At 36.4% G+C, this 26,310-nt stretch overlaps 1 protein-coding gene across 1 annotated transcript in view; it reads right to left on the bottom strand.

The window, feature by feature from the left end:
- LOC115900418 (ankyrin repeat domain-containing protein 30A-like) overlaps positions 1–26,310 on the bottom strand; it is a 61,041-nt gene that overhangs the window by 28,327 nt on the left and 6,404 nt on the right. The window contains 7 exon segments of the mRNA XM_030941080.1: positions 234–306; positions 405–433; positions 2,627–2,717; positions 5,620–5,681; positions 6,020–6,098; positions 13,126–13,198; positions 16,065–16,095. Coding sequence (XP_030796940.1) covers positions 234–306; positions 405–433; positions 2,627–2,717; positions 5,620–5,681; positions 6,020–6,098; positions 13,126–13,198; positions 16,065–16,095 — 438 coding nt within the window.

Below are 26,310 nucleotides of genomic sequence, written 5' to 3'. Positions count from 1 at the left end.
ACAGTATCAGGACACAAAAGTAGAAACACCTGAAATTAAAGCTACCTTTTACAAAAACTAAGTAAAATTTGTGTTCTTATAAGTAATCAGTTTTTCAAATGTGGATACCATTATTGACATTATTACCTCAAATATTTCCATAATATTTGAAAAATAAACATTGGGGAGATGAGACTATTAATATATCAACTATTGAAATATTCATTTTAATATACTTGAACTGTAAAATTTACCTGCTCTCAATGTTTGTTTATTCTTCCATTCTAAGCTTTTATTTGGGACAGAGTTTTGTATTTCAATGGCAGGCTAAATGGGTTTGGAAGAAAAATTATTAATAACGAATGTATACTTCACAAAATACGTGGTTAATAAATGATTCAAGATAAAATTACAAAACTCAATACCTCAAAGTCAGAAGGCTTTTCAGGAGACTCTAAAAAAGCAAAAGAGATTTATTATCAGTCATAGGTAAATATAACAAAACCAACCACAAATGAATCCAATGATAGTATCTAAGTCCACGTGCTCAGCTTTGAGAATGATTCCTTTAGGTTTAGGGCTTTTCTTTTGGTTTGTTTCTTTAGGACACTCACATGACAGAAATACACTGAAGAAACTAGGAATCTAGGCTTCAACAAACATGCACTTAAGATTTCAAAAGTGAGAATGTGTTGTGCATGCAAAATGTGTTGATATTAATATGCATATGCTGAGGGATGAAAAGAGAAATGACCTTTGATCAGAGGAGCAAATCGTGACCCTGAAAAAATAAATATCAAAGCTGAATATAGAATCCTATACCATATAGTTAATGAAATACATTGGAATAATTTATATCATTACATTCATCATGTTCTTTAATTTGTCGTACAATTGAGACGGTACACCATTATGATGAGAGTTCAGCAGAATGCAGAACTGACATCTCATCACTGAATGTGTTACAAATTGATCAGCTTGGATATTTACTTAGGGGATAATACTAAATAAAATATTCATTGTTTTCCATATCCATGCAAGTGTAATCATATGCCTCTAGTTCATCCTCAGAAATTTTCTTGATTCACTCATGCAAAAAATATATACAAAACTCATTAAAATTTTGCTTTCAATGTTGACATTTATTTGAAAATTTATGATAACATAGTTATTACATATAAATAACATTTTATATGTTTAAATCAGGACAATATTTACTTAAAAAAACAATTTTAGAATTCAAGTAATAAATTCAGTAATTTGTTTCTAAAAATTACTCTGCTTTATTTATTATGGTAAGTGTCTAATGGATTTTTATAGAACAACAATTTCACCAAAACAATTTGCTTCATTAAAAATAAAGCTAATGCTCTTAGATTCAAATATCTCTCATTTGAATAGCTAATATCAACAAAATATAAACATCTTATGCCTGATAGTAATAGAGAAAACTAATGAGTCACCATGGTTTACTCCAATTCTAGTAATCCTCCTGCTTCCGGTAGTCTCTGGAGTACCCACAATCTAATCTGCTGGAGTGCAAATATTGTAAATGCATCTGAAGTTAATTCACTCAAATTTCCTTTTCAGAAACTCCAAAGTTGCCTCGCTATCTTCTTTCTTGCCCCATTTCATGCCTCACAATCCCTCTCTTAGCCAAAATTTCTTAGTCCACATCTGTGGTCTTGATTATTCCCATTCAACATCTTTTAAAATCAATTTTCCCAAAACTTTCTTTCTCTTTGATTAGGGTAGTATCTGACATCTGAAATTACTATTTCTTTACCTCTTTTTTCCCCTATGGCCAGAAACATACTCAGAAATAAAAGCAATATAACGCTTTCGTTTGACCCTGTTATGTCTTGACCTTCTATCCAACTGCCCTTCTTCCAGATTTTTCCAAAGGAAAAGCTGTTCCCTTGCTACTTAAGAGTGAGGTCCAAGGACCACCAGCAACAGGATCACTTGAGAACTTATTAAAAATGCCAGAATCCAAAGTCTGCTGAATCACCGCGTACATTGTTAACAAGGTATTCAGCTGATTTTCTAAAGTGTGAAAACTTCTGATCTATACTGAGTATATATGACAAATTATATACACGCATGGCTGTGCCAATATACTTATATTCACATATTGCTGATAAAACACAACTCTCCATGGTCAGGTGCTTCTATCCCTAATGCCTTCCCTCCAGTAAGAAAGACAAGAGTGACAACATGTTTGCTGTAACTCTCTGGTAGATTTTGGTAATGGAAGGTCACTTTATATTCTTCCCAGCTTTCTAACCATGCTCTATCTTTCTTTCAAGAATTATTTCATTTTACCATTCTCCATTATGTAAACTTGCTTCTTGTTCCTTCATATACTCCCTGTACTCTCTGTCTTCCTCAGTCTTCATTCCCTCTTTTACTCCTTTCCTCAGGTCTTAGAGTAAACTGAATTTAAACTAATGATTCAGCTCTTTTGTCAGTACTCTCAGTATAATCTGTTGCCAACACCTGAGATGACATATAACTTTCACTCCTTTTGTTCTTCCATGCTACGCATTTAAAAAATAATTTTCTTTGGTTGTCAGAGCATACCAGTCCTCACGCTTTGAGACAAACATTTGGTCAAAAGATGTTTTAAATAAAAAATGGTTCTTACCTTCTATTTTGCCATTTATTGTCTTTATTTCTTTTTGATATGTAGCCTCAGGTAAACACACATAATTCTGTGTATCATTCACAGAGATAATCTGTTAAAGATAATATTAATAAATAATTTCATTTTTTACTATTTTTTTGTTTTTCTGAGATGAAGCCTCCTAGGGTTGCCCAGTGGCATGATCTTGGCTCACTGCAAACTCCGGTTCCCAAGACCAAGTGATTCTCCTGCCTCAGTGTCCCGAGTAGCTGGGACTACAGGCATGAGCCACCACACCTGGCTAAATTTTTGTATTTGTAATAGAGACAGGATTTCACCATGTTGGTTAGGCTGGTCTCAGACTCCTGACTTCAAGTGATCCGCCCACCTCGCCCTCCCAAAATACTGGGATTACAGGCAAGAAACACCATGGTCTGCCTCAATAAATAATTTCAATTTAAAAATAATAATGACAAGCATCATATTTTTTATTAAAAATCTTTTTTAAAACACATTTTTTAACTTTAAAGGCAATTCGACTTAAGGCTGTTCACATACTGAAAACCAAAACATGTCAAGAGAAAACCTCAAATATTCTCTGTAGATCACGCTTATCTTTTATTTTCATGTGGCTATTGACTAGGTTACTGAGCAAGGAAAATAAATCATATTCACAAAAAAATTCATTCGTGTGCATATTTTAAAAGAAATTTACTTCAAAGTATCTGCCTTACACTGTAATCCTCACCAAAAATAATAGAACATTTCAAGCAAAATACAATACGATTAAACATGTGACATATGCATAATTACAGATTTTTTGGTTAAAAAATATGCATGGCATGAAGAGAATTTTCAGAGTATGTTATGTGAAGTAGGAATAGAACTCTGTAAAAGTTATTTCATTTAAGAAAACAAGGGCTTAAAACAATAAGAATAAATTTTACAACTTTTTTGCTGATAAAGAACTGCTTGAATAAAAGGAGAGATTCATAAGGAAAACTTATATTTAGGTTATTTTTAAATGAAAGCAAACAATCATTAGATAAAGTTTGCAATTCATTCTTAAGACATAACTTCAGAAAAGTAGAGCAAGCTGTCATCAAAAGAGAAAAATAAAACATGTATTCCTGAAACATGTAACATGTGCCAGGCACGTATTTGCAGACTTTTCTTCACCTTAGAATAATGATGATGATGATGATGGTGGTGGTTACCCCACTTTCTGCTTCCTAGTCATTCTAGGTTGTTAAGAACAAAATGACGAACAAATACAGTCCACTGTTCTCTCTGTTTAGAATGTCTTCCTCCTAGACTTTCATATGGCATACTCCTCATCTTTGAGATGGGAGATTAAACGGCAGTCGCAGAAAGATCTACTCTGACCACAGAATTCCACTGCCACTCCCACACCCATGCTAATTATAAAGTTCTTCAATTTTCTCTAACCAAACATTCTGTTTTGTTTTTAAAGAAAAAGTTACAGTGACTTATAGGTGTTTTTTATTTGTTATTCTCTTCCTACTACTACAGCATAATCTCACATCTTGGATATTCAGAGATTCGCTGCCTAGCACAGAGTTGATACTCGCAAAGAAATTACTCCAGGTCAAAACACTGAAAATCTCATCAGGGAAGTCTAACTTTCCAAACCGCTATATTTCTATGGAAAATCTGCAGTAGTAGCCTGGTGAAAGTTACCAACTCCTCACCCAAAATTAGAAATCCACATGCCTGTTCTTACTCCCCATTCTTGTGCTAACAATACTGCTTACGATAAATGCCACTTTGATCATTTTGTCTTACATTTGTATACAGACTTTCCAGTTTACAAAATGTTCTCACATTTGTTACAACATTATTTCATCACATGCACCTAAGAGGTAGACATGAGCACTGTTTTTATAACAAAATTACTGGTATTTGATTAGGTTAATTGATTTTTTCCAAGTTCCCATAGCTGATAAGTGACAGAACCAAAATACAGACTTATCTTTGACATCCACTCACTGCTGTTACCACTATACAGCTGCTGCTTCCACCTAACTGGTGAAGCCTTTCCTATCTCTTCCACATCCACAGTTGTGGTCTTGGAATACATCATTATTATTTGATACCTATGTGGTTGCAAACATCACTGCCACAAAGGGACTCAAAGAGTTCTATTTGTGAAAAGAATGTCTACTTATTAAAATACTACTCAAACAAATTATTGTTATTATAGTTTTACAGGTGTCCTATTTATCATGTTTATCCAACTTCTGAAATATTCCTTCAGATCTATACTGGATAATCAAAATATACCAATACTTTCAAGTCCCAGGCATCATCTTTTCAAGTTCCAAGTTGAGCAAGACTAAGACTACAGTTTAAACTCTTTCTCCCTGAATCGAATTAGAGCTTTTGTACATCTAGATATACACAGAATCATATATTTGCCCACAAATGAATGCAGAGGAATTATTTAGTTTTTAGACAAACTTAACTTCAGAACTCAAAGAGACTCCTAGTGCCTTCTAAGCCTTATTTTCTTTTGCACTATTCTACACTGGCTTCAAAATCAATCCTGCAATTTAGCACAATTGCACTATTGAGCTGTTATCTACTTGGCACATGATTATAAAGTATGTTCTGATAAATGTCAGAAAATAATTTCTTTTTTCTTTGTTTGATTTTTGAGACGGAGTCTCCCTCTGTCACCCAGGCGGGAGTGCAGTGGTGTGATCTGGGCTCACTGCAAGCTCCAACTCCTGGGTTCACACCATTCTCCTGCCTCAGCCTCCCGAGTAGTTGGGACTACAGGTGCCCGCCACCATGCCAGGCTAATTTTTTTGTATTTTTAGTAGAGACGGGGTTTCACCGTTTTAGCCAGGATGGTCTCGATTTTCTGACCTCGTGATCTGCCCGCCTTATGGACACAATCAGAGGTGACAGAATAAAGTCAAATCATCTAGTTTATGTTTTAAGACTAGTTACATTTTAAAATAACAAGCAATAGCAACAACACACAGTACCTCAGGAACTGAAGCTGATTTTCTATCTTCTTTTTGTCCTAATTCGGATATGGGCATCTTATCTACAAAATGTTGTTCACAGTATGAGAAAATGAGTTCACATATATGAGAACATTTATTACTGTAAATCATAATACTACATGCAAATCTATTTTCATTTATGAGTATTTCAAAAATAAAAGTAATAACAAAAATAGAATTTCAGAATTGAAGCAGGTTCAGAAAAAAGAATTGATAGTATGAAGAAAGATAGCAAAAAGTATTTTTTTAAGTAGACATTGTATTTCAGTCTATAAAATTGTTTTCTAAATAATAGCATTTAAGCATAGAAAAATTTTCAAAGATATTCACTAAACTACCACTTCTATTATTTTGGTATAAAAAATAAAATTGTCATTACTTGTTTGATCTTGTGGAGCTCGTTCAGTAATGCCAATATCATGTTTTTGTTGTCCAGTTACTGTCTTTGTTGCTCCCTCCTATTACAAACAAAAAACAGAAAGCAACAAAAACAATAAAAACTTCAGAAAAAATTGTGTGTATTAACTCAGTCACTCACTCAGTTTGACAGTAAGACAAACAACAACAACAAATACACACATTGTATCTACCAAATCATAGGCACTATTCTGGGAGAAGCAGAAAATATCCATGGAAGATAGATTCTGGCCTATATTCAAGAAATGGTAGAGATATGTGAAAGCAAATAAGAACAAAAAAGTATAATTCACCAGTTCTACAATTTAAGTCATTAAAATACATAAGGGCAAAAAGGAGAGAAAAATCAGTTTTACCTGAAAACCATAGAAAATGCTGCCATAATGGGACCATATTTGGAAGGACAGACAAAGTGCAGAGTCAGGACACAAGGACTTTAGGTGCAATAGCATGTGCAAAATAATAAGGCATGAAACAACATGGCAACTGAGGGATGCCAAAGTTATGTGGTAAAACTGGAACACAGTCAGAGGAAATGAGTTGAAGAGATAAAATGGGGCCAAACCATATACGGTATGTGTCACACTAGAATGTGAAATTACCCCTTCATGTAACGGGTATTCACTCAATATGCAGATGAGTTGTATCATTACAAATATATTTTAGAAAGTGACCCTTCCAGCGGTGTAAAGATGAACATGGGGAGATGGGGCAAAAGTAGAAAGGAGTACTTCAAAATTATAGATAGAGAGTTAATTATGGTAATAAGATATGGAAAATTATAAGAAGGTAGATAATGCAAAATTTGGTGTGTGACTGGATTGGTGACCTGGAGGAGGGTTGAAGTGCAGGATGTGGGGGACAGTTGAAGTGCTGGTTGAAGTGCTCGGGCATTTCATGGCTACTTCCTAGGTGTTATTTACTAGGATGCGGAAACTAGATGACAGAGTAGATTACAACGGGTCAGAAAAAAGTCAGGAAAAAAATAAAAATGATGTTTTCAGTTTGAGACCTATAAGATTTCAGGCATCCAAGGGGCTTGGAAGAAAGATCTGGATAAATACATTTGGAGTATGAGTAGATTACCTACATGAGGAAAATCACATAGTGATGAGAAAATAAATATTTGTAAGATAGACTAAATGGGTAGAATTAACACAGATCTATGCAGACTGCTGAAATTTTGAAAATGAAATCAAAGGGAGAGAGAAAAACATGGGTTTAAATCTCTCAGTTATATATTTTCAAATTTATTTCAAGAATATAATTTTATTTATATAGGTAAATATTTCTGAAATATTATTGCAATATGCATCTTTGAATTGAATGAAAACATTTAATTTTAAAACAGGATTCTACAAAGTGACCTTTATAAAAACCTTGCAATTTTTAATTGTACAAGAGAAATACTTACCCATAGAATTATGAGGCATTTTTAAGTACTACTATAAAGTGAGATAGAAATGTGAAACCCTGTTTTAAAATCACAAGCTTTTCTTATGTTCCTGTAAACAATATAATACTCGCTCAAATTGCCTATTGACACCATATAACATGGTAGTTTAAAATTGGAGGAAATATCTCATATAAAGAAAATTAAGCAATAATTATTCAAGTTGAAGATTTCATAGTTTTTACATGTATCTATGATTGTCAAGCAGGATTCAGTATTCACAGGAGAAATGAAGAAAGAAACTAAAAAAATTCAAGTCGACAGGATTCCTGAGTTTTAGAAACAAACAAATATATGTGCAAGGTGTAATAGTTATGAAGACTAAAGTTAATAAGGCTTCCTGGAAAGTATATAAAATATCCCCATTGCAAGAGATAGTTTTAAGAGTAAAAAGTATTCTTCCAATGATAAGTTTGTTTACTATGTTCACAATCTTCCCTTACATATAATTTTATAATATGTACTTTACTTTAAAAAAATTCACAAATACTGATTACATTCAGTTGATGTGTGCATATAATACCATTACATACAGATATTATGAGCAAAAGATGTCAGAATATTTCTAGAGATTAATAATTTCTACATTTATTTCGTTGAGAGTGTTGTAGCTTAAAAGTGATTTTTCTCTTTTATTTTTATTTTTATTTTTTTATTTTTTATTTTTTTGAGACGGAGTCTCACTCTGTCCCCGGGGCTGGAGTGCAGTGGCCGGATCTCAGCTCACTGCAAGCTCCGCCTACCGGGTTCACGCCATTCTCCTGCCTCAGCCTCCCGAGTAGCTGGGACTACAGGCACCCGCCACCTCGCCCGGCTAGTTTTTTGTATTTTTTAGTAGAGACGGGGTTTCACCGTGTTAGCCAGGATGGTCTCGATCTCCTGACCTCGTGATCCGCCCGTGAAGATCCGACCTCTTCACGCTGCTCTTTGAAACATTGGATTCACATGTGCAACATCATATGCAAATAAGTGTTTTCTGAAAATCTCATTGTAATTGCTTTTTTAAAAGAGACAAGGTCTATCTTGCCCAGGCCAGAGTGCTAGTCACAAGCATGGTCATGCACTGTAGCCCCAAACTCCCGGGCTCAAGTAATCTTCCCACCTCAAACTCCCAAGCAGTGTAGATAGGACTACAGGCACATGCTCCCAGCCTCCTACTTTCTTATTTAGCAACCTCTTAATCTTCAAATGAGAGTGGAGTATCCCTTATCAACTGCTAGGAAATAAAGATGGTGTGTCATTTCATATTCAAATACAAAGAAGAAATACATTTCTATAAGGTTAGTAATTTAAAAAATCTAGCTAAATAAAGTAACCTTCTACAAGGTTAGTAATTAAACAAAATAACACATCTAGCTAAATAAAATAAATTATTTGCACACAGGTCCAGGGCATTAAAACAACTAAAAAGGAGAGAGAAATATTCCAACTTTTTTTAGTGTTGCAAAATGATATTTTCAAAGCAACTAAACTTTTTTTTTTTTTTTTTTTTTTTTTTTTTTTGAGACGGAGTCTCGCCCTGTTGCCTGGGCTGGAGTGCAGTGGCCAGATCTCAGCTCACTGCAAGCTCTGCCTCCCGGGTTCCCGCCATTCTCCTGCCTCAGCCTGCGGAGTAGCTGGGACTACAGGCGCCCGCCACCTCGCCCGGCTAGTTTTTTGTATTTTTTTTTTTTAGTACAGACGGGGTTTCACCGTGTTAGCCAGGATGGTCTCGATCTCCTGACCTCGTGATCCGCCCGTCTCGGCCTCCCAAAGTGCTGGGATTACAGGCCGGGGCCACCGCGACCCTTGTTCATATGATCAGAAAATTTAATTTTAATAACAAGCTTAAATAAAACGTTTATTTATTTACACTCTATTATCAAAAATATTCAAAACAGCTACCAAGGTTATATCAAAGAGTAAGATAAATTAGTTAAATAATCTAAGAATACGTCAAATATTAAGTTAGAAATCTTAAAACCAGAAGCTAAAGAATCAAAAAGTAATAATTCACGATAAAGCTAACAAGGCCTAAAACAGATTTCACTTTGCATTCTGCATTATTATAAGTATGACTAGATTGAATATAAAACATAAAGTTACTAAAAGAAGTAAAAATTAAATTTTTGTTCTTTGTTTATAAATTTTGTTGACACACTATAAATGTACTTGTTTTGTGGGTATATGTTATCATTTAATACATTCGCATAATCAAATCAGAATAATTGAGATATTAATCACCTTAAGTATTTATTTTTCCTTTATGTTAGAAACATTTAAATTATTCCCTACTAGGTATTTCAAAGTGTACAACAAATTGCTCTTACCTATACTCGTCCTTATATTTTCTGTCAGCTTTTTGTTAAAATCTGCTATAAGTCACTCAAGGACACCTGAGCTATATTTTATTAGCTGGCTATGTTTTCTTAATTTTTATTTTAAATAATTTATATCCTATCTTTTATTCTAGAGAGCTCCTGCTCTCATTTAATCCACAATTTTTGCTGTGTTTTTATAAGAATCCGTCTCATCCTGTCTCATGTAATCTCTATGTTTATCTTACCCTTCTTCAATGAATTAATTCCTATCATTCCGTTCATCTAATTTATTATTATACAAACATGATGGTATCCATTAGATTATTTTTTAACCAAAATAATCTAGGACTAAAATGTACTCTTACACAGCTTGTAGTATTATAGAAATAATTAAAATTTAAAAATTACATGTTATATTTTGAAATATCTCTTCACAATTTACAGTTGTATTAATTACCTCTTGTGTGCAAAAATGTGAGAGTTTAGTTTCTAATAGTACCTTATTTAACTGGGTTTGCGTTGAAATGGTATAGGTTGTTCCTATTCCGTGTGGCAAAATGCTAAGTATAAATAATTGTATAAATTCTGATTCTTCCACGAAACAGAAAAAAAGAATAAATCATGGATGAGGGGATGTGATTGATTAATGAAAATCATACATAGCAACTAAATAGAAACCTGTAAATAAATATGCTAACAATTGAGACAGAGATGCCCTCAAAAGCAGACACTGAAGAAATGCATTCTGTGAGAAAAATGTCTGGGGTAAATCATTTTTAAAAAGGTGAAGGAGGAGGGAGAAACAAACAAGAGACATGATCAGTCAATCAGGTATGAGCTTCAGTCATGAAAGAAAAGGAAAAACAGCTACTATACAAGACATGTGATGAAATACACAAAATACAGACTTTTGGTAATAATATTGCTGATCAGTATTTACACTGCAGTTAGTTATTTTGTTAATACCTGTGTAAGAAAGATTTTAATTTTAATATTATATAATAAGATAATTAGTTAAACATGATCTTCAGCCAATACCTAAAAGCGAGAACATTCTTACTACAGAGAGAGAAAAAATTTAAAAAGGAATGTTTCATAAACTTTTCACCTAAAGAAAGTATTGGTAATCAGAATTTTAAAATAATATACTCCTTGAAAAGATATGCTTAATAGAGCATGAGTTTCGGCTGGGAGCAGTGGTTCACGCCTGTAATCCCAGGACTTTGGGAGGCCGAGGAGATTGGATCATGAGGTCAAGAGATCGAGGCCATCACCCTGTCTCTACTAAAAATACAAAAATTAGCTGGGCGTAGTGCCATGTGCCTGCTGTCCCAGCTACACGGGAGGCTGAGGTAGGAGAACTGCTTGAACCAAGAAGGCGGAGGTTGCAGTAAGTCGAGATGGTGCCACTGCACTTGAATCTGCATGACAGAGCAAGACTCCATCTCAAACAAACAAACAAACAAAACCATGAGTTGGGGCTAAAATATATTAAAACTTTTTAAATCTAAACTCCATTGGAGGATACTAGAAAACATAGTGTAAACTTCTTTCCTATTTACTACATATCTCTGATTTATTGTTCTTCTTATTTAAGACATATTTTCTCAAGATAATGCATGTGAATTTATGCATTCTAAATACTAAAATGTAAATTTAAGCCATATTTTAGAAATGCATTAGATCTAATTATAAGCTATATTATGCATATTATCTTACTTATAATATTCCATTACATAAAAATTCATTTGTCTGCTTATTTATTCACATTGAAAACCTCTTAAGGATGAGTTTGCGTCCTTTGTAGGGACATGGATGCAGCTGGAAACCATCATTCTTAGCAAACTATCACAAGAAGAGAAAACCAAACACCGCATGTTCTCACTCATAGGTGGGAACTGAACAATGAGATCACTTGGACTCGGGAAGGGGAACATCACACACTGGGGCCTATCCTGGGGAGGGGGGAGGAGGGAGGGATTGCATTGGGGAGTTATACATGATATAAATGATGAATCGATGGGTGCTGACAAGTTGATGGGTGCAGCACACCAACATGGCATAAGTATACATATGTAACAAACCTGCACGTTATGCACATGTACCCTAGAACTTAAAGTATAATAAAAAAAAAAAAAAAAAAAAAAAAAAAAAAAAAAAAAAAAGAAAACCTCTTAAAATGCTTTTTACAGGCCAGACTGTATTCTGGATACACTAGGATGCACACAAGTGTTTTCTAACCTGCAGCACCTCATAGTGATGCAAGAGCTTCAAAATGATTATTTAAATACCTAAATACAAAATCTTCTGAAATTTAAAATTTTCAAATGGGATCAAAGATCTTTGAACAATATATTTAAAAACTGTAATTTAAATACTCCGAAATTAAAATCTTACCATATGCTTATTAAGAGTCTGCTTCCAGAACTGGTCATTTACTTGGGGTAAAACCTGCATTCTTCATTTAGTTGAAGAATTTAAAGTATACTTTTAATGAAATAATTTAGAAAACACACTGGCATGCCTTAATAATACAGATTCTGAGAAAGAGAATTTTCATTTCTAAATTTCTACCATTATTTTTAAAATTAGAGATAAGGTCTCGCTATGTTGCCCACACTGGTCTCAAACTCTTGGGCTCAAGCAATCCTCCTGCATCAGCCTCCTTGGTAGCTGGAACCACAGGCATGCACCACCATGCCCAAATAAATTTTCACAATTTCTAATATTATTTTGGTCTTACTAAAAAACCAGGAAGAGAAACCTAGAAAAAGCTCTCTCCTAAAAACTACATGAAATCAAACTAATATCTGCCAAAAAAACCTATATGCTATGTGGCACAGTTTTGGAACTGAACTTTATCAGAGAGATTCTTTGATTACTATAGTAAGTAACTGGATCCTTTAAAGATAAATTTAAGCATGAGGTTTTTTTTTAAAAGTTACAATAGAATAATTTTAAAAGTCACAGTAAGTTTACTTATGCAAATAAACCTTTACCAGATTTTATGCATTCTCTATTGTGGAAAAGTTTTTTCTAACATAACGTTCCTGTCACTGTGTATTCTCCAGCCCATTCCATTTACTGGGCCTCACACCCTGAAAGTATTTACCAATCATTTGTTATTTACTGAAGTAAAAAAAAAAAAAAAAACTGTTTCAATCAACTACTCATATTTCTATAAAATGTTTTCATCTGACCAACTTTATATTACCAACATGAAATAATGATACACCACTGCTAAACATGAAAAGTAAATACTATACAGAACTAGATTCCAACTGAGAAAATCAACTTAACAAGGGACTATTTTACCTTGGTAGCAAGATTAAAGTCTTCCTCAACTTTTGGAGACTGTGAAGTTTCAGTAGTCAGTTTGCCAAAAAGACTAGAGAAAAAAGATACAATAAAAATGAGTAAACTCATACATTTAAAAAGGAAATCTGCTAGTTCATATCTTGGTGTTCACTCCAAAAAAATGAGAACAAAAAACAAAATCTGGGGAAAGATCAGTCCTCGATATATTAAATCATATTTCTTGGTATAATTAAAATATGCCCTCTGTTTTTAAACAAGATTTTATTTACCTATTTTTGACTCTACCTCCCTAACCTATAACATTCAATGAACACTCCCTCTTAGTTTTACAAAAAATAGCGACTGTCAATATAATTGGCATACCCTGAGTCTAATTCGTGCTCATGAACTGTCCTCTATGATGAACTGAAAATGTACTTAATGACTGACTTAACTTTTGATATCTAAACTGGAACAAACTTGATAACCTAAAATAAGGAAGAAAGATACAGTTACCTTGCCCTTATCCATTGTCTATCTCTGATTCAAAGACTAATCTGTGTCACTGGAAAATGACATTCTTCGTTTTTAAGCATAGAAACCACTTTAAAAGGCCTGACAGAGCCTTTTAAAAAAAGACTCAAAAAAAAAAAAAAAGGCAAAAGAAAAAAAAAGGCCCTGTTGCTTCCCTTCACCCTAAAACACTACAGAGAGTCCCCTGAAATATTTGAAATGTTGAAAAATTGAACCTACAAATTTCAAATTGCAAATGTATATTTGTTACTGGGAATATTTTTCTCACAAAAAATTGAAACATTAAAAATAATAAAATCTAACTACTGATTTTATACTTGTCCTTCCTAGTTCAGGGCTACATAAACTAGCAAAGCCTTAAAAATCTTCATAGGTACTTATACCCAAGGAGAGAGTCTGCTAGAAAAACTGAGTCCTGATAGTTGGATTTCTCTAAGTACTATACATACACAGAGAGAAAGATCTGGAAGTGGAAGTCACTATATATAGTGAAAATTTCCCCCACTTCCAGATCTTTCTTCTGCAGGACTTCATGGCAGTCTCTGACCTTTAAATATTCTGCTCATCAAAGCACAGATTACTGAAAAGATAAACTCAATGACCAACCAAGAAGCTCTGTATTTACCTGTTCCTGAAAAACAACTAAATGGAGTCTCAGTCAGTCATTCACCTCCAGCATAAGCATGTTACCAAAAACCCAGCAGAAGCTCCATGACTTATTTGACTGTCAATCTTACCCCCGTTTTACATGTTCATGGGAAGGACATCAGAGGCCTGGAAAAAGAGGCAAAGGGGAGGGGACACCTGCCTTGAGCCACAGATCTATGTAATTCAGCAACCTTCAATCCCCTAGCACTCGAGGGGCTTTAAGCCACTCCTGTGAAATTTGGGGTGAAAGAACAGAATAGGACATTTCTATCTGATTGTGGAGACTTTTCCCACTGGCTCTTTTTTTTTTTTTTTTTTTTTTTTTTTAGATCTTTCAGTAGAAAGCTTGAAGTTTGTCCATTCCTCCAATTAAACAAGCAAAAAAGCAGCAACCTATTCAGGACTTCTTTTGAACCCTATTTTAGTATGCCTTTCTACATAACTCCCAATGTCATCTGTGTTTTTGTTCCTCTAATTTGTCTTCACCAAACTTGTCATAAGATCCAATATTCTGATCTCTTTGGTAAAACCCTTACTCCTACCAATCCTGGGATTGTTTTGCTTCAAATTTGACCTTTCCCTGATAATTCCATTCTTATCTACTTCTACTGGATTCTCCAGCTAATTCCATTCTTATCATTTTCCATTTGTTTAATTAGATCCGTTCCCTTTCCTGTCTATTATTCAAACACTCACTTACATGAAGATATAAAAACAAGAGTAATGGGCTTTGAAATGAGTGTAAATATTACTTCTGCCACCTCCTATATTTAAATAAGTCACTTTGAGTTTCAGACTCTCCATCTGAACAACTATTTTTGCAGGATATTAAATACAGGTTTACATTGAAAGTATTTTGATTAGTCTCCAAGAGTCTTTAAAATCCTAAAATTCCATGTGCTTTCATTTTAACTATAGAAAAATGGGACTGTCAGAAAGGAAAAAAATTACAGAAGAAAAGAACACCAAGGAAATGAGAGAAGAAAGTAATCAGGAAATGATTATAAATAATTCATAGAAGAAGAGAAAAGACTCTAGAAAAAAAATGAAGAGTGCATGCAACTAGGCAGGGTACTGCTTTGAAGAAAAACTAAACTAAGAAGTCAGTAAATAGAGAATCCTATAAGATATAGCCTCTAAATATTATTAATATATCTATATATAGATATTCTCCACTAAAAGTAAAATAATTCATCTATAGGATTTACCTTGTCTTCCTTATGAAATAAAAACCTATGCCTTGTGGTCACAGCTAAGTAAGACCTGCTCTAAAAACTTTGATGATAAAAACAAGGAACTGGTTACCACTTTAACTGTTAAACATGTTATAACAAAGTCTTGGATTAACCAGTGTTCTAAGGGAAATCTCTAAAAAGAGTTAACATACAACAAAATGAAACCTTTTGAATTGATCCCATCTGGACCTGTGCCTTGATCCTAGTGATACACAGGTATCCATCAATCTATGCTGAGGGGGAAGAGAAGGGATTTAGGAGCAAGGAAAGCAGACGGCAAACTCAAGGGTCAGCTACCTTTTAGCTATGAAATTGTAGGTCAATTAATCAACCTCTCTGAACCACATTTGCCTGATTAATACAAAGTAGGTGATAGTAGCACAGATGCTTTGCAAAGCTATGTGATGACTGTGAGAGATGGTAAATATTAAGCACATAATATGTTGTCTAACCCAGAGCAGAATACTCAATAGATAGTGGTTTCTTTTCTCTATATTCTCTGAGTTAACATATGTATTTAAAAAAACCACAAAGCCTTACCTGGATATAGGCTCTACAGAACTCATATCCACTGTTAAAGAAAAAAAAAGTAAAATATATTAAATCAACAAATATAAATACAAATACAGAATATTAAAAACATAAGAGGGCATGATGGCACATGCCTGTAATCCCACCTACTTGGGAAGATGAGGCAGGAGGATCATCTGAGGAGCCCAGGAGTCTGAAAGCAGCCTGGGAGACATCGCGAGACTTCAACTTAATTTAAAAGAAGAATGCACACTTTCGTGCATGATTCAGGTCTTGGTTTAAAAAGCATAATACTCTGATGCTTTGTTACAAAGACTCAGATGATTTGTTATAAAGTATTCCTTTGGGACCATACATTGAGACTATAGTAAAATTATTATTAAGTATACTATTGGTAGGAAATTAATACATTAAAAATGTTTATTTCCCTTCCTTTATAGTTCTCAAATGCAAGGAAAAATAGAATTTATCACAATTTGATCTCTGCAAGTGAACTACAGTGTACAATAGTTGTAATCCAAACAGAACCCTATAAGACTGACAGAAAACTGTATTATTAGCAGAATTAGTATAAGTGGACAGTGTCAACCTTAGAAAGTATAATTCCTAGACAAATGAACTAGAAGCAGTTTGAACAGAGTATACAGTAGTCTCTCTTATTTGCTCTAAGTGTAGAAAGAAACACACACAACATGATTTCCCTCTGCTTTCACACCACAATCATTAAAACAGAAGACATCTGTGACCAAATGTGTGGAGGATTTTCTCCACCGACAAATAAGCCATTAATTCTGTATCAAAAGACAGCTGGTTGTCCTCTATTTAATTCCAACACTGTCTATCTAGAAATAGTCTCAGATCTCACAGACTGAGGACTCAGTCTCATGAGACTGCCCTCACACACCAGTTGCAAATCTGGGTCTCTTTGATTTCTGTGATTTCAGTTACTCATGGTCAACCACAGTCCAAAAATATTAAATCGGGAATTCTAGAAATATGCAAGTCATAAGTCCTAAATAACATGTCATTCTAAGGAGTATGATGAAATATTAAGGCATCCTGTTCCATCTCACCCAGGTCATGAATCATTCCTTGTGTATGCTATCTGCCCATTAGTCACCAAAATGGTCTGTTCCTGAATCCCAACCACCAACATTATCATGGCTCAATGATCCACCGTCACATGAAGCAGATGATCCACCTATTTATATGTAGTCAGATAGCCAGAAATTAATAGTAGCCTAACACCACATGACAACTCCTTCACCTGACTTCATCTCATCACATAGGCATTATAACATCTCACAGTCATCACATGAAAAAGAAGGGTGAGTACAACACAAGACACTTTGAGAGACCATATTCACCTAACTTTGATTACAATATATTGTCATTGTTTTATTTTATTATGAGTTATTGTTAATCTCTCACTGTGCCTAATTTATGAATTAAACTTTATCATAAATATGCACTTATAGAAAAAAAGCACGGATGTATAGGGTTCCATACTATCCACAGTTTCAGACATTCAATGGGTGTCTTAGAAAATACCCGCCATGGATACTGAGTAATCCATGAATATTGAGTAATCCATGGACACAGATCATCTTACTGTACTTGTGTGTGTGTGTGTGTGTGTGTGTGTGTGTGTGTGTGTGAGAGAGAGAGAGAGAGAGAGAGAGAGAGAGAGAGGGAGAGAGAGAGAAAGAAAATGAGAGAGAGAGAGAGAAAAACAATACAGATCTCCACTCTCCACAAGAAGCAGATAAAAAAGACAACACTTTTCCTCACACATGACCCTTAGGTTTTGACAATTCTGGAAAAATGCTGGCACATGTGCTCCCCAGTCTAGACAGTTTCCCAGACCCTGTGCATGTATGCTGCTTTAGTTGCGTAAACTTAGATAGGATCTTGGGAGATTTCTTCTTGGACACCAGAAATATTAACAACATTAACAGTATACTTAACAACTCTAAAATAATTATTTCAAACAGACTGCCACTGCAGAACTTGTAAGTTAAATCCAATTGACTTTTCAGTTATAATCTTACTGCTTGAAATTCTCACACTTAAAAGAAATTAGCAACATCATTTTCTCTGACTCCTCTCCTACTTTTCATTAGTCACTGCTCAGTCTCCATTACCAAGTCCTGTGACTCTGTGAAATGTTGATACTCCCAGGATTTTGTCAATGGCTTTCTTCTTATTCTACATCTTCTGCATCATGGATAAGCTCATTGAGATCTGGGGCTTTGCCTAATAATTATAATGAAATTATTCCAAACCTACATCTTCAACCAGAGTTCTATCTCCAGCTAGAAATACTTGTAATCCAATTACCTACTGAAAATATCCCACAGGAGGGTTTCATTGAACTCTATATGTAAAGAAAACTGTTGGTCTGTCCCATGACTCTTTGCACTTTTCTGTTGACCTGACAATTTCCTACTCCTTCCCCATGAGCATTCCCCATGTGGAAACTTTTGAATGACCTGAGATTTTTTCTCTCCCCTAGCTTTTTAAACTCAATAATCACTAAATCATATTAACTGTACCTCTTTTCTGCATTTGCTTTATCTTTTCATTGCCACTGGAAATACAAACTTATTTATTTTATATTTATATTTCCTAGTTAGACATGGCCCCTTAACTGATGGCTTTCACAGGGAAAAAGAAACCCTACCTGTAGGGGATCAGACAAAGTGGTTAGAAAAATTATAAAGATAGTTTTAAGAAATAGACACAAACCTTCTTGGAAGGCCAGCGGCCAGTAAATGATTTGGCTGAAAGTAGCCTAATCCTCTTTACATTCAGTTGGTAGCAATAGAGGAAATATCTAGGGAATGTGGAGGAGTTTATCTAAATACTTTGTTTACTCATGTGGTCCTAAGACAAAACTTTGATCATCCGAGGGTACATGACTGTTTTGTACTGGGGGTTGGTAATGTTAATTACCTTCTAGTGATGTTTACTCAAGAGGTTTGTCATTTATTCTGTACCAAATAAATGCAAACTTTGCAGGCTTATCGAGGCCAACAATGCAGACTCAGGCAGCAGAGCCCCTTAGCCGCAATGACAGGCAAAACATCTGTTTCAGTGTACATCTCTCATCCATCCCTAGTTCAGGGTCCCTGGGATGGACCCAGCAGGTGGCACCCCACAAGATGAACACTGCAAAAGAATTGTGACGGACCCCCTCAAAAATGAAGGTGAAAAGGACTGCACAGTCAGTAAGTCAGTCAATGGTACCCGCTCAGGATTTCCAAGTTCGGGGGAAATAGTTCAGGCTAGGGTTTCATCATGGAACAACAGTTATCAGCGCAACAGAAACAGTATATAAAAGTGTTGAAAAAGTTGCTTAATATGACCCAGCCATCCCACTACTGGGTATATACGCAAAGGATTATAAATTATTCTACTACAAAGACACATGTACACGTATGTTTATTGCGGCACTATTCACAATAGCAAAGACTTGGAATCAACCCAAATGTCCATCTGTGACAGACTGGATTAAGAAAATGTGGCACATATACACCATGGAATACTATGCAGCCATAAAAAAGGATGAGTTTGCGTCCTTTGTAGGGACATGGATGCAGCTGGAAACCATCATTCTTAGCAAACTATCACAAGAACAGAAAACCAAACACCGCATGTTCTCACTCATAGGTGGGAACTGAACAATGAGATCACTTGGACTCGGGAAGGGGAACATCACGCACTGGGGCCTATCATGGGGAGGGGGGAGGAGGGTGGGATTGCATTGGGGAGTTATACAAGATATAAATGATGAATTGATGGGTGCTGACGAGTTGATGGGTGCAGCACACCAACATGGCATAAGTATACATATGTAACAAACCTGCACGTTATGCACATGTACCCTAGAACTTAAAGTATAATAAAAAAAAAATAAATAAATAAATAAAATAAAATAAAATAAAATGAAACATAAAAAAAAAAAAAAAAAAAAAAGAAAAAGTTGCTTAAAGCTAGTGGAGCCTCGGTATCACAGGCTCAATTAAGGGACATAATGCAAACAGCTGTATTCCACAACCCATGGTTATGAAATTCCAAATTCAGCTTACCAAACAGATTTCAGATGAAGTTTTATTGGAGTAAAATCATGCCTATTTCTTCACACTTTATCTATGACTACTTTAATGCTACAATGGCAGAGTTGAAAAGCTGTGATAGAGACCACATCACCTAACATATTTCCTGTTTGGCTCTTTACAAGAAAAGTTTGCCAACTGCTGGTTTATACCATGACCAGAATGCTCTGACACTTAAATCTAATCTTGGGACTCCCCTGCTCAAACAATTCTAATGAATCCCTGCAGAAAACATTGCTGGCTTCCAATGCATAGAAATTATTTTTTCATTCTTAAGGCAGAAGCACAAGTGTACTTATATATTTATTATTCCATTACTCCCATCTCATCTACAAAATGAGAAATCATTATTCTAAGCTAATCACAGTAATAACATTTGCTTTTCTAGTGACTGATTTACAAATGAGTATTTGCACTCGGAGGAAGATGTAGGAGAATCACTTGAGTCCAGGAGGCAGAGGTGGTACTGAGGTAAGATCACAACATTGCACTCCAGCCTGGGTGAAAAAGTGAAACTCCATCCCCAAAACATAAATATTTAAAATGCATTCGACATTCAAAGATGGCCGAATAGGAACAGCTCCAGTCTCCAACTCCCAGCGCAAGCGACACAGAAGACCGGTGATTTCTGCATTTTCAACTGAGGTACTGGGGTCCTCTCACTAGGGAGTGCCGGACAATCGGTGCTGGTCAGCTGCTGCAGCCTGACCAGCGAGAGCTGAAGCAGGGCGAGGCATCGCCTCACCTGGAAGCGCAAGGGGGAAGGGGATCCGTTTTCCTAGCCAGGGGAACTGAGACACACAACACCTGGAAAATCGGGTAACTCCCACCCCAATACTGCGCTGTAAGCATACAGGCACACCAGGAGAATATATCCCAATCCTGGCCCGGAGGGTCCCACGCCCACGAAGCCTCCCTCACTGCTAACACAGCAGTCTGCCGCGATCTATCCACAAGGCAGCAGCGAGGCTGGGGGAGGGGCGCCCGCCATTGCTGAGGCTTAAGTAGGTAAACAAAGCCGCTGGGAAGCTCGAACTGGGTGGAGCTCACAGCAGCTCAAGGAAGCCTGCCTGTCTCTGTAGTCTCCACCTCTGGGGACAGCGCACAGCTGAAGACCAACAGGGGAAGTAGCGGGAGCCGGTGCAGACGCGAACGACTCTGTCTGACAGCTTTGGGGAGAGCCGTGGATCTCCCAACGCGGAGATTGAGATCTGAGAACGGACAGACTGCCTGCTCAGGTGTGTCTCTGACCCCTGAGTAGCCTAGCTGGAAGAAATCCCCCACTAGGGGCAGTCTGACACCCCACACCTCACAGGGTGGAGTACACCCCTGAGAGGAAACTTCCAAAGGAAGAATCAGACAGGTACACTCGCTGTTCAGCAATATTCTATCTTCGGCAACCTCTGCTGCTGTTACCCAGGCAAACAGGGTCTGGAGTGGACCTCAAGCAATCTCCAACAGACCAACAGACAGTCCTTCTGACTGTCAGAAGGAAAACTATCAAACAGGAAGGACACCTATACCAAAACCCCATCAGTACGTCACCACCATCAAAGACCAGAGACAGATAAAACCACAAAGATGGGGAAGAAGCAGGGCAGAAAAGCTGGAAATTCAAAAAATAAGAGCGCATCTCCCCCTGCGAAGGAGCGCAGCCCATCGCCAGCAACGGATCAAAGCTGGTCAGAGAATGACTTGGACGAGAGGAGAGAAGAAGGCTTCAGTCCATCAAACTTATCAGAGCTAAAGGAGGAATTACGTACCCAGCGCAAAGAAACTAAAAATCTTGAAAAAAGAGTGGAAGAATTGACAGCTAGACTAATTAATGCAGAGAAGATCATAAACGAAATGACAGAGATGAAAACCATGACACGAGAAATACGTGACAAATGTACAAGCTTCAGTAACCGACTCGATCAACTGGAAGAAAGAGTATCAGTGATTGAAGATCAAATGAATGAAATGAAGCGAGAAGAGAAACCAAAAGAAAAAAGAAGAAAAAGAAATGAGCAAAGCCTGCAAGAAGTATGGGATTACGTAAAAAGACCAAATCTACGTCTGATTGGGGTGCCTGAAAGTGAGGGGGAAAATGGAACCAAGTTGGAAAACACTCTTCAGGATATCATCCAGGAGAACTTCCCCAACCTAGTAGGGCAGGACAACATTCAAATTCAGGAAATACAGAGAACGCCACAAAGATACTCCTCCAGAAGAGCAACTCCAAGACACATCATTGCCAGATTCACCAAAGTTGAAATGAAGGAAAAAATCTTAAGGGCAGCCAGAGAGAAAGGTCGGGTAACCCACAAAGGGAAGCCCATCAGAATAACAGCAGATCTCTCGGCAGAAACTCTACAAGCCAGAAGAGAGTGGGGGCCAATATTCAACGTTCTTAAAGAAAAGAATTTTAAACCTAGAATTTCATATCCAGCCAAACTAAGTTTCATAAGTGAAGGAGAAATAAAATCCTTTACAGATAAGCAAATGCTTAGAGATTTTGTCACCACCAGGCCTGCCTTACAAGAGACCCTGAAGGAAGCCCTAAACATGGAAACGAACAACCGGTACCAGCCATCACAAAAACATGCCAAAATGTAAAGACCATCGAGGCTAGGAAGAAACTGCATCAACTAACGAGCAAAATAACCAGTTAATATCATAATGGCAGGATCAAGTTCACACATAACAATATTAACCTTAAATGTTAATGGACTAAATGCTCCAATTAAAAGACACAGACTGGCAAACTGGATAAAGAGTCAAGACCCATCAGTCTGCTGTATTCAGGAGACCCATCTCACATGCAGAGACATACATAGGCTCAAAATAAAGGGATGGAGGAAGATCTACCAAGCAAATGGAGAACAAAAAAAAGCAGGGGTTGCAATCCTTGTCTCTGATAAAACAGACTTTAAACCATCAAAGATCAAAAGAGACAAAGAAGGCCATTACATAATGGTAAAGGGATCAATTCAACAGGAAGAGCTAACTCTCCTAAATATATATGCACCCAATACAGGAGCACCCAGATTCATAAAGCAAGTCCTTAGAGACTTACAAAGAGACTTAGACTCCCATACAATAATAATGGGAGACTTCAACACTCCACTGTCAACATTAGACAGATCAACGAGACAGAAAGTTAACAAGGATATCCAGGAATTGAACTCATCTCTGCACCAAGCGGACCTAATAGACATCTATAGAACTCTCCACCCCAAATCAACAGAATATACATTCTTCTCAGCACCACATCGCACTTATTCCAAAATTGACCACATAATTGGAAGTAAAGCACTCCTCAGCAAATGTAAAAGAACAGAAATTATAACAAACTGTCTCTCAGACCACAGTGCAATCAAACTAGAACTCAGGACTAAGAAACTCAATCAAAACCGCTCGACTACATGGAAACTGAACAACCTGCTCCTGAATGACTACTGGGTGCATAACGAAATGAAAGCGGAAATAAAGATGTTCTTTGAAACCAATGAGAACAAAGATACAGCATACCAGAATCTCTGGGACACATTTAAAGCAGTGTGTAGAGGGAAATTTATAGCACTAAATGCCCACAAGAGAAAGCAGGAAAGATCTAAAATTGACACTCTAACATCACAATTAAAAGAACTAGAGAGGCAAGAGCAAACACATTCAAAAGCTAGCAGAAGGCAAGAAATAACTAAGATCAGAGCCGAACTGAAGGAGATAGAGACACAAAAAACCCTCCAAAAAATCAATGAATCCAGGAGTTGGTTTTTTGAAAAGATCAACAAAATTGACAGACCGCTAGCAAGGCTAATAAAGAAGAAAAGAGAGAGGAATCAAATAGATGCAATAAAAAATGATAAAGGGGATATCACCACTGACCCCACAGAAATACAAACTACCATCAGAGAATACTATAAACGCCTCTACGCAAATCAACTAGAAAATCTAGAAGAAATGGATAAATTCCTGGACACTTACACTCTCCCAAGGCTAAACCAGGAAGAAGTTGAATCCCTGAATAGACCAATAGTAGGCTCTGAAATTGAGGCAACAATTAACAGCCTACCCACCAAAAAAAGTCCAGGACCAGATGGATTCACAGCTGAATTCTACCAGAGGTACAAGGAGGAGCTGGTACCATTCCTTCTGAAACTATTCCAATCAATAGAAAAAGAGGGAATCCTCCCTAACTCATTTTATGAGGCCAACATCATCCTGATACCAAAGCCTGGCAGAGACACATCAAAAAAAGAGAATTTTAGACCAATATCCCTGATGAACATTGATGCAAAAATTCTCAATAAAATACTGGCAAACCGGATTCAGCAGCACATCAAAAAGCTTATCCACCATGATCAAGTGGGCTTCATCCCTGGGATGCAAGGCTGGTTCAACATTCGCAAATCAATAAACGTAATCCAGCATATAAACAGAACCAAAGACAAGAACCACATGATTGTCTCAATAGATGCAGAAAAGGCTTTTGACAAAATTCAACAGCCCTTCATGCTAAAAACGCTCAATAAATTCGGTATTGATGGAACGTACCTCAAAATAATAAGAGCTATTTATGACAAACCCACAGCTAATATCATACTGAATGGGCAAAAACTGGAAAAATTCCCTTTGAAAACTGGCACAAGACAGGGATGCCCTCTCTCACCACTCCTATTCAACATAGTGTTGGAAGTTCTGGCTAGGGCAATCAGGCAAGAGAAAGAAATCAAGGGTATCCAGTTAGGAAAAGAAGAAGTCAAATTGTCCCTGTTTGCAGATGACATGATTGTATATTTAGAAAACCCCATCGTCTCAGCCCAAAATCTCCTTAAGCTGATAAGCAACTTCAGCAAAGTCTCAGGATACAAAATTAATGTGCAAAAATCACAAGCATTCTTATACACCAGTAACAGACAAGCAGAGAGCCAAATCAGGAATGAACTTCCATTCACAATTGCTTCAAAGAGAATAAAATACCTAGGAATCCAGCTTACAAGGGATGTAAAGGACCTCTTCAAGGAGAACTACAAACCACTGCTCACTGAAATCAAAGAGGACACAAACAAATGGAAGAACATACCATGCTCATGGATAGGAAGAATCAATATCGTGAAAATGGCCATACTCCCCAAGGTTATTTATAGATTCAATGCCATCCCCATCAAGCTACCAATGAGTTTCTTCACAGAATTGGAAAAAACTGCTTTAAAGTTCATATGGAACCAAAAAAGAGCCCGCATTGCCAAGACAATCCTAAGTCAAAAGGACAAAGCTGGAGGCGTCACGCTACCTGACTTCAAACTATACTACAAGGCTACAGTAACCAAAACAGCATGGTACTGGTACCAAAACAGAGATATAGATCAATGGAACAGAACAGAGTCCTCAGAAATAATACCACACATCTACAGCCATCTGATCTTTGACAAACCTGAGAGAAAAAAGAATTGGGGAAAGGATTCCCTATTTAATAAATGGTGCTGGGAAAATTGGCTAGCCATAAGTAGAAAGCTGAAACTGGATCCTTTCCTTACCCCTTATACGAAGATTAATTCAAGATGGATTAGAGACTTAAATGTTAGACCTAATACCATAAAAACCCTAGAAGAAAATCTAGGTAGTACCATTCAGGACATAGGCATGGGTAAGGACTTCATGTCTAAAACACCAAAAGCAACGGCAGCAAAAGCAAAAATTGACAAATGGGATCTAATTAAACTAAAGAGCTTTTGCACAGCAAAAGAAACTACCATCAGAGTGAACAGGCAACCTACAGAATGGGAGAAAATTTTTGCAACCTACTCATCTGACAAAGGGCTAATATCCAGAATCTACAAAGAACTCAAACAAATATACGAGAAAAAAACAAACAACCCCATCAAAAAATGGGGAAAGGATATGAACAGACATTTCTCAAAAGAAGATATTCATACAGCCAACAGACACATGAAAAAATGCTCATCATCACTCGCCATCAGAGAAATGCAAATCAAAACCACAATGAGATACCATCTCACACCAGTTAGAATGGCAATCATTAAGAAGTCAGGAAACAACAGGTGTTGGAGAGGATGTGGAGAAATAGGAACACTTTTACACTGTTGGTGGGACTGTAAACTAGTTCAACCATTATGGAAAACAGTATGGCA

This window comes from Rhinopithecus roxellana, chromosome 11 (genome assembly GCF_007565055.1).
Source record: "Rhinopithecus roxellana isolate Shanxi Qingling chromosome 11, ASM756505v1, whole genome shotgun sequence".
NCBI classification, from domain to species: domain Eukaryota; kingdom Metazoa; phylum Chordata; class Mammalia; order Primates; family Cercopithecidae; genus Rhinopithecus; species Rhinopithecus roxellana.
Note: the sequence above shows the minus strand (reverse complement) of the source record. Positions and strands in the feature narration are given on the sequence as shown.